This window comes from Protomyctophum bolini (assembly GCF_963924005.1).
Source record: "Protomyctophum bolini genome assembly, chromosome: 20".
In the NCBI taxonomy this organism is placed as follows: domain Eukaryota; kingdom Metazoa; phylum Chordata; class Actinopteri; order Myctophiformes; family Myctophidae; genus Protomyctophum; species Protomyctophum bolini.
The window spans coordinates 30,210,042-30,219,803 of NC_137881.1; the positions used below are offsets into that span (position 1 = coordinate 30,210,042).

The 9,762-nt window shown below is 42.6% G+C and overlaps 2 protein-coding genes across 2 annotated transcripts; one reads left to right on the plus strand and one right to left on the minus strand.

The window, feature by feature from the left end:
* Window positions 1-305: 305 nt before the first annotated feature.
* Window positions 306-1,418, minus strand: LOC308335319 (kelch domain-containing protein 3-like; the record flags this gene model as incomplete). The annotated part of the gene is made up of 1 exon (XM_080792337.1): window positions 306-1,418. One exon carries the CDS (start codon window positions 1,416-1,418, stop codon window positions 306-308), a length of 1,113 nt encoding a protein of 370 aa, XP_080648463.1.
* Window positions 1,419-4,149: 2,731 nt separating this feature from the next.
* LOC308335765 (uncharacterized protein) lies at window positions 4,150-9,514 on the plus strand. The gene is made up of 5 exons (XM_080792949.1): window positions 4,150-4,366; window positions 6,355-6,732; window positions 6,829-6,918; window positions 7,404-7,525; window positions 7,905-9,514. Exons 1-5 carry the CDS (start codon window positions 4,270-4,272, stop codon window positions 8,040-8,042), a joined length of 825 nt encoding a protein of 274 aa, XP_080649075.1. The 5' UTR covers window positions 4,150-4,269; the 3' UTR covers window positions 8,043-9,514.
* The last annotated feature ends 248 nt before the right edge of the window (window positions 9,515-9,762 follow it).

The window sequence follows — 9,762 nt, forward strand, 5'->3', positions numbered from 1 at the left end:
GTTTGGGACTGGTCTGACTAAGGACCGAAGAGACGACTTCAGGACGGAGCCCGCCCGCCCCCCCGAACCTCAAATGACGTCACATTGTAGGCTTAACAGAGCCGAACAGACTTTTATTCGGGTCTAAAATAGGAGTATGAATCGGCCCTACCGGTCAGACCAATGACACATTGCCCCAACACTGGTCAGAACATATCATATCACAAGACCGTTTCTTACACCTCCGTGCATATGATAACACAGACAGTAAGACTTTAACTATACCAATGTATGACACCAAAGACTGAGGTAATGAGACACTTTTGTCACAGACACAGCGTCATCTCCAACATCAACTGGAACAGACCTTTAGTGGCCTTGCTGGCAGTGGGCACCTTTCTGTGGCTTTTGGCAGTCATGGCTGCCAGTTCCCACCCGATGTTATGTGGGAGTACTCCTGACTGCTCCAGACCATACTGAATAACTGCTAGCTTGCATAGAGTCTTGAGACTGGGGCATAAGTCTAAGATGTACACGTCGTACACTGAATCACCTTGAGTATTTCCCCCAAAGAGGACGATACAATCTCCCACCATGCAACAGCACATATTATTATAGATTGGACACGGGCCTTTCCTCTTGGGCTCGACCTTCTTCCAGGAGAAGGTCTCCGGATTGAATTTCCACAGGTCATTTAATCTCCGGTTCAAGTTGGTGCCACCGAATATGTAGAGCTCTCCATTGTAAGCGAAGGCCGAATGAGACCAGCGTCCCGCTGGAAGAACCTGTGTAGGAGGAGGCGTGCTCAGCCAGTGGTTTGTCTCCGTGTCGAACACTCTCATGTGCCCTTGGCCCCCGAACACAAACATCTTCGTCCCGATGATGGTGGCGGAGTGACTCGACGAAGCGGGTGCCGGCGTGCCTCGCGGGGGAATCAAAGACCAGACCATGGTGGCGGTGTCCAACTTGTAGACGTCGTTCGTGAGTCCAGTCGGGTGTATGTATCCTCCATGTATGTAGATGACCTTCCCCAGGACGCAGGCCGAGTGGCACCACCTCGACTCCGGAAGGGTGCCGGAAACCTCGGGATTAAACCATCTATGGGTGACGACGTCTAGTGTATAAAGCACGTTGCGGTACCCCCCCGTGTACGTGACGCCCCACCAGACGTAGATTATGTCTTCTATCAGCACGGCGGAGTGGATGTTGCACATGGAGGTGGCCTCGAGGTGGCGTCGTTCTCCTCTTCCTATTGTCACTGCAGGGGTCAACTTCGTCCAGCGTAAAGACACTGTGTTGAAGACTTCCACGTCGATGTGATTGACGTGGGTCTCCCAGTAACGGACCCCGTCAAAGCAGTACACTCTGTGTGCCACTGCCACAGCAGCACGGCTGCTCTTCTTAGTCTCTCCGTTCAGATGCACTGTCCAGCAAAACATTTCTACTGACACCAGTTAACTTCTTCCAGTTAAGGGGAGTTTTTTTTAAACTGTATTAAATCAAATGCTTTCTCAGTGTGTGTGTGTGGGGGGGGGGGATACAACTTGCTCAGACGCGGATGATTAAAACGAACAGATTGACCAGCTTGCTCTGTAAAGAATGGAGTACTATTGTTCACACGAACATATTTATTATAGTGGCAAACATGTCAAGTGAAGTTTGGCCAATCTGCGGAGCCACTGGGTTAATTGCGTCGGCCAATTACCAAAGCTGATGCCTGTTGATATCCATAATGGCAAATGGCTTTATTACCATTATACTGGTGGTAGTCCCAATGGGGATATACTCCTCCTTCATGGAAAACACAAAACAAATAATAAATAGAAATCTAAACCTTTGTTGAGGTCTCCTATGGGTCTGCAGTTTGGTCCCCTCATACATTTATACAATTATTAGCAGATCTGGAATCTCACAACACATCGAGACATGTTGTGAGCTTGCAGATCTGCTATGTTCGCCTATAGGCCTACTCTCGTGAAATGTTCACCTAGTATATATGATCTGCCTAGAATAGAGATGCTAGGATTCACGTGGTTAAAAAATATATACGTATACCGTTGGCTAGTTGGCTACACATCCAATATTGTTTGTGTGATCACTGTGATGTGTGATGAATTTCTTCTTTACCCATCGGGTGGACCGGTTCTGTAAAAGTGATGTCAGTGTAGATCTTCACCTCGACCTGGAACACAAACACATCCCCAAGAAAATTGTGTTTCACAACAGTGTGTGTATCACAATTCACAACTGTATTCAAAGAAACATTAAACCGTACAGCAGCCTGGGCATATGTGATTAACCTCCAGTAAATTTGTAGCCAGTGGCGCACTGTGGCAGTGTCATTAAAAAGGTACATTTACTTGAGTACTATATGAACTAGGTAGGTATTAGTATACTAATAGGGACTGACTCTGACTCTTTGTACCCACACAAATAAATCAATTATCCTATCCACTTAATTAAGCCCGATTTCAAATGTAGTGAAAATTGTTATTTTCACTACATTTGAGCTGACTCGTTTTGAACTGGTAGATTTACTATTTTCATTATTTTTTGAAAATGTATCAGTTAATTATTCGCCCCAAATTCGAGGAACTGTTCTACATTTCAATTCAGTACGCGGGAGACACTATAGTTCGAATCCCGGGCGTTACACTAGTAGTATTCGTATCGGGCCGAGCCAAGCCCAAAATGATCAATTTATTTTTTAAATAATAATAACTTTTGCTGCCACAATTATGATTTCGTTGTTATTTTGATATTTGTTTTTTGGTATTTGTTGTTTGCTACAATGTGACATTTGATTTCTATGTGGTTTCTACGCTTTTTAAATGATTATTTTGGTAAAGGTTAATTATTCAATTTCATATTAGCCTACGGTCATTTCCGGTGCCCCGACCATATATGGTGCAGAGTGGCCTGACGAAAGAAATCACGCTCTCACGCGATACTCTAAGCTCGCGCGTCATTGCAGCTTCCTCCACCTCAACTCCTCAAGCAGTTTCAGTTTTGTTTGTTTCTCATGGAGCGTACGTGTTGCCATGGTTCGTTTTGTTATCTCTTACCCTGCCTTAAGAAGTTTGACAACATTTCAGTTTCTATGTTATATTTCTGTATGAGTTTCACTGATCGTTTTGTTTATTGTTTTTCCTTTCAGTCCTGGTTGGTTGTTTGTTCAAATGGGTTCCTTTAGCCTACATACATTTTGTTCATTCCCTTTGAGATCCGTGCAGTCAGTAAGGACAAGGTAATTCAGTTGTTCATGTTTCCTTTCTTTATATTTCGTTGTATATGCTTTATTTGCCGTTTATTATTTGATCACTGATTATTGTTTTTGTTTCGTCAGTTATTACATAGGTTTTTGAGCAAATAAAACTTCCAGTAGGCTACATGCTAAATACTGCCTTCGTCTCCAGACTCCAGTTCATATCAGAGGGACAGAGGGAGTCATAATAATAATTCTAGCTGTTCTGTAAATTCTGCCCAGGGTTGGGCCCAGTTATAGGGCAGTGATCAATGACATCATGCTGTTTTGATCATTTAATTACAATTTATTACAATTGATTGAAATATGTATTAACAGTTTGCAGAATTACAGTACATGTCAAGCACAAAGACTGTTAACTGTGAGTGGACGACCTATAAGCATTAGCCTACACTTGTTTACAAGAGGGGTCCACCGTGTTCAATTCATCAAAACATTTAGAGACGTAATTAGCCTACAAATAGACACTTCTATATGCTATAGTTAAAGAACAGAACAGGAATTCATCATACCGACTCCTATCATATGCGAGTACGTATGTGTCATGATCATAATATTTGTAAAACGTTTCTAAAAATAGGCTACAACCAACCTTTTGACCTAATTATAGGTCTGCTGTAATGGAAACTGTCACGGTGTCGCCACCAAAATTAGTAGTCATACTAATGTTGTTGTGTAACTATGATGATGAGTCATCATCATAGTTACACAACTCGAATAATTCAGATTCCAGAAACAGTCGTCATCATTGATGACGACTGTTTCTGGACTCTGAATTATTCGAGTTCATTCTGGACCGGTCAAACAAGCCTTCGGGACTCCCTGGGGACTCCCACTGGGAGGAGTCCAGCAGAGAGTATAAGCAGAGAGTAAAATGGACAAGTCTAGACGAGCGAAAACTAAGGCAACAGCTGGACAAACGGATAGTCGATTATTCTTCTCTTCTGTAAGGAGTCGCTTTTATTGTCCACCTGCAACTGGAATCAATTGATTCAACCTCGAATAAGTTAAACTTGTGTTTGGTGATGTTTCATATGGACGTGGATTCAGCCTGGGATTTTACAAAGAATAACTTTAGTAAAGTTTGGATACTTTCTCTGCTGGTTTTGAAGCTCGTTGAAGGTAGGAACTCGCTGAACACTCACTGTAACTTATTATAATAATTAGCCTATTATAACTATAAGAATATGAATATAACATTAGTTTCAGACAAGCTCGGGAAAACCTTTTAATAAAGTAGAAGCAACGTAAACGCTACAATAAATAAAGTCAGTTCAATATAGGCTACGTTGATTAATGACTTATATGAAACTACCGGTATATAAATTGTTTTATTGTTTTATTAGTTACACGCTGTCACGGTCTGTGTCAACAACATTAACTTATTCAGGTCAGTCATTTTACGGGTTCAAATTTCAAAACAACGACGTAGCTAGGCTACGTTGTTGACGTTATTATGACGCGGTCCGAGTCGGCTGACGCATAAAAGGGATTGCCTGTATGGTTTCCATGACGACAATTCCATGACGACAACTATTATCTCTCGAGACAGAGGGTGCGTTCGGAAAATCACACCGGGAGGCGGGAGCGCACTCGCCTATTAGTTTCCATTGCACAGTGCGAACTTAAGTCAAGTGCACTATTTCCGAAAGCGCCCATACTATCAAAGGAAAAGAGGGCGCTGTTTTTCTAACGATTGGTTCTAAAACAGGCGTTCTGTTGTAAAGGATGGGACTATTTATGATGAACAGTCACCATATGCAGCAGCAGCTGCATCATGCATTGTCAAAACTTTAAAACGCCTATCTTGGCTACATATAATAATTACAATGAAACGTTGAAGATTATAATTCAGGGCTGGTGCGGTTAGATGTCGTCATGGAGTTTCCATGTCTACAGTCATTTAAATGCATCCAAATACTATAATCTAAAATGTCTCCCTGCATGGTTTAGTTCAGGTTGTTAACCTGTGCTGTGTCTTTCCACCTCTCTGACCTCATTCAATTTACCCCAGAGGTTTTCCAGTCTGATACCTGGATTCTCCTGTCTGTCATGATGTCATTGTCATATGGTGGAAAGTCCTTGAGCGAGACACCAAAGCCCTACTGGTATCAGGTACGGTCGCCCATAATCCATCTCGCCCTCGTTTAAATACATTTATACTATAAAAATCACACCCGTGTGAAGTGAGAGGCGCTAATATTATACTCATGTTGATTAGGTGACGTAATGGTGGCGTAAAACAAACGGTGCGCAACACAAACATTAAACGCCATTAACGATAAAGAGACAATATGACGTAATGAGGCACATTATGACGTACATTTTCCCTTCATTGTCAATGGCCTTTACAAAACAAACATTGAACTAAAGACAAACATTAAACCTGTATATAGAAGGCGCCCCTCAAAAGCAGGTTTATCTGCACTGCACTGTACTGCAGAAAGCCTGGTGATATGATGTTAGTCAATAAGACAAAAGGATTTACTTTGTTTATCAACAGGAGAAGACAATCATACTTTTCAACAGAATACCATGTAGAAATAGCTGAGTACACAGACTGTGGTTTAACTAAATTTAAAACACATTATTTCACACAATTAAATAAAAATCACAACAAACGACACAAATACAACAGCAGAGCCTCAATCACGCTGCTGTTCATATATAATTTCACCAGGACCACCAGTGTGACAGTGATATGCCATTTTTATCACCAAGTCTCAGAGTTGTAGACCTGTAATTGGGTCCATTTGGTTACAAACTATTATTTAGATGGGTCTATTTCAAAACAGTGTGCAAATGTGCAGAACGTCCAGTTTGTTGCTGGCGCTGGACTAAAAATGACAATTAGAATGCAGTCACAGTTGGCCTTCATCAGGTGACATAATTTATGACCTAATTTAAAAGTAGTGGGTCACAACACGTGACCATGTTGACTTTGACTTATATAACAGTATAAACTATAAAGACATGTTTGCTAGACATTTTGTACCATTTATACAGTGTTGCGCTCTAGAATATTAATGCATATTCAATCATGCCATGGCACATTTGATCTGCATGTAAAACGCCTCATGTATTAGACGTATTATTCTTTCTCCACACAGGGCAGTCTCTTGTGGCCGGTCCGTCCCAGCCCATCGTGGCCGCGATCGGGGACGACGTCGTCCTGCCTTGCTACCTGGTGCCGCCGCGCAACGTAGCGGAGCTGACGGTGGAGTGGTCCCGGCCCGACCTGAAGCCCGACCCCAAGGGCGGCCTGAACCGGAAGTACGTCTACCTGTACAGAGACGGCAGGGAGATGACCGCCATGAAGAACCCGTTGTACTTCGGGAGGACCGTGCTCTCCAAGCGGGCACTGACGAGTGGCGACATGTCGCTGAGACTGACCAACGTGGCGCTCTCCGACAGCGGCAGCTACCGCTGTTTCATCCCCAAGTTGCGCGGTCAGATGAAAGAGCACGTCATCCGTATCGACGTCGTCGGTGAGTCTGGAAGGAACCCACGTGTATAGTATACTATATCATTATATTTATTATTATATATATATTTTAACAAAACCTGTTTATATTTGTGTTCAGAAGCACAGCCAACCACTGCGTCCAACAACCTGGGGACAGAGGCGCCACGTTCAACACTGGATCAACATTACAACAACACTGACCGGCAAGGTAAGAATGTTTTCAAAATCCTGACCGTTTTCAGAAAAACCTTATGTTTCGGTCATCAGTTATGGTGCTCAATATTTCATGTCAAGGACCCCAGAAATGATAATGTAATATGCCTCCGCCCCACATCTGAAAATATGTTGTTCCAGCTAGGGACCTCCCCAGAAGCAAAGATTTGACTTAAAATGTTCACTCTGTAATAATATATATTCAAAGATTTGAGCCACACTTTCAAGATTTTTCAAAAATAGCAGACCATTATTATATAGCAAGCTCATAGCGCCGCGCTATGAACTTGTAGATCTGTTATTTTTCAATAGCTAATTTATAACTTAATGTTTAAAACACCAAAAGGGGTTCCCGTCCCCCAAAATGGATTAAAATGTTTATTGTACCTCTGATGTATTTTTAAGGGAGTTGTCATTGTTGGTTCATTAATGCTTTTCATCACAGAATAATGAGAACTGTGAAATTCTTCTAATCTCCAGGGGTGTCAGCGGGTGTGATAGCTGCTGCTGTCGTGGTTATCACTTCAGTATTGGTGATAATTTTGCTGATAATCATGGGATACGTCTACATGCGACATAGAAGAAAACACCAACAACCAAATGTGAGTAATCTTCTGCTACTGTAGTAATCTTCTCACTTTTTAAACAACATATAATAATTATAATTATTGGCAAACAAATAGCCATAATAGACCTATACAAGCTCACAGCGCCTTGCAATGCGTCACTTTTGTGAGCTTGTAGATCGGCCATTTTCGGGGGAAGAGATTTGGTGTTGATCGAAAAGGACCTAAGTGAAGTGGTTAAACTACAAATGCCTTCTAAATCACACTTTCAAGAGTTTTCAGAAATGTTGAGCATTTTTGAACGGCCAACGCAAACATCTAAAATTACACATTTTAATGGGTTAACGGGTATATGGGTTATTATTCAAAAAAATTATATAATCCTTATTCCTTCATTATTTATTTTCTCCAATAGCCAACAGAATCCAGCAAGATGAACGGGATGCTGGAGTCAAGTTCAAAGCAAACGGATACAGTGTTGGAAGAAAAACATCTGACCTCAGAGTCGTCATCACTGGTCAGTATACATGTTGACGTAAATAAGACACTATAGCAGTACTTCGCAATTAGAATTGACCATCAATTCACTTGTAAAATCCAACTTCAACGGTTCTATCGAGACGCACAATCGCAGGCAAAGTTTGAAAAGGGAGATGTTTAATTCTCCTGGCCTGACACATTGTCTGGAAACGCACTTTTTTAAGAACGTCGGTCACTAAAGTCATAAAGAAAGATGATGATTTTATGAGTGTCTCCGTCTACTGAGCAGAGCTGTGCAACAGATGGACTATAGGGCTACAGTTCATTGCCAGAACAGTGTTCCTAGTCCTGCCTGGTACGTGGCTTCTGTACCAACTGCCTGGGCATTGTCCAGGCAGCAATGACTTCCATCCATCCATCTTCAACCGCTTATCCGTAGTCGGGTCGCGGGGGCAACAGCTACACCAGAGAGCTCCAGACTTCCTTCTCCAGAGGAACATTAGTGACTTTGATTCCGAGACGTTCCAAGGCCAGTGAATCGATGTATTTCCCCAGTGGGACGTGCGTCGAGGACCTCCCTAGGGAGGCGCCCGAGAGGCATCCTAACCAGATGCCCGAACCACCTCAGCTGACTCCTTTCCAATGACTTGGTCCTGTAAATGTAACATCTGGAGGATCAGACCCTTCACTAAAGGACTCTGTCCAGCTCCTTATCCAGGCCCCAGTCATATATCCAGGCTTGACTATTGCAACTCCTGCCTTACCGCGCGGCCTCCCGGCATGCTCGCTGAAGCCCATCCAAATGGACCAGAAGGCTGCAGCAGGCCTGTATGCTCTTCGCAGCTTTTTGCACTTCCTTCACTGACTTCCGGTTGCTTTCCGCACCCAGGAGTCAGTACAAACTCTAGATGCTCCTCAAGACCAAAGGCCTATAGCAGCCACCTTTGGCCCGTACCCAGGACATGATCCAATCCTACAACCCTTCCTGCTCACCAGCAAACATATAAGGCTGTTGGAGCCTTCCCTAAAAGATTGCTCCACACGTCCTCGCTCTCCTGGGGTTGGCACTCGGCAGTGGCTCAGGAGTGCACCAGATGGGAACGGCACGAACCCGGGCTCCGTCAAAGTGTCCTTGAGCAAGACTCTGAATCTCCGTAAAGCACCTTGGATAAAGGCCCTATATACATGCATCATTTACCATTTCCTGGCTCTCAAACTTGCTATTTAAAAATTGTATAGAGGGTATGCGCATGCTTAAAGTGAATGGCACATCGAGTGGCAAAGCAACAGGCAAAGTGAGTTTAAAAGTGTTTAATGTTGTTTAATGCAATCAGACAGGACTTTTTTATTTGGATGCATGGGCTGTCAACTAAGGCCAGAAAGTAGTTTTTTGCCACTCAGTATAGGCATTCCTGCATAACTTCTGGGTTTGATGATGATGTCACGCGCATACCCTCTATTGTAATTTTAGCAGTTTCCAAATTAAATGCATAATAGGTCTAAGGTAATCTTGCACTGAAACCGGCACTCTTGCACTCAAATGTAAAACCACTTTAAGGTTGTGTTGGTTTTATAAAAGTGGTTTATGCATATTATGTTGTTGTTGTCATCTTGGTATCCATGTTATTTAATGTCATCGGTATTACTGCAAATGACACAATGTATAAAAACATTGATAATGTTTTTTTAAATAAATGACTGATCAATGTGAATATTTTTTTCACCCTTTTTATATGGTAGAGCATTGCGAGAGAGCACATCAATGTGACCTGTTGTGCTCTTGAACAAAACGA

What these genes read in the sequence shown, in the direction of transcription:
- LOC308335765 (XM_080792949.1), top strand. Translation starts at nt 4,270, where the DNA reads ATGTTTCATATGGACGTGGATTCAGCCTGGGATTTTACAAAGAATAAC. An exon ending in CAACAACACTGACCGGCAAG is followed by an intron (nt 6,919 to 7,403) that starts GTAAGAATGTTT and finishes TCTAATCTCCAG; the next exon opens with GGGTGTCAGCGGGTGTGATA. An exon ending in GAAAACACCAACAACCAAAT is followed by an intron (nt 7,526 to 7,904) that starts GTGAGTAATCTT and finishes TTTCTCCAATAG; the next exon opens with CCAACAGAATCCAGCAAGAT.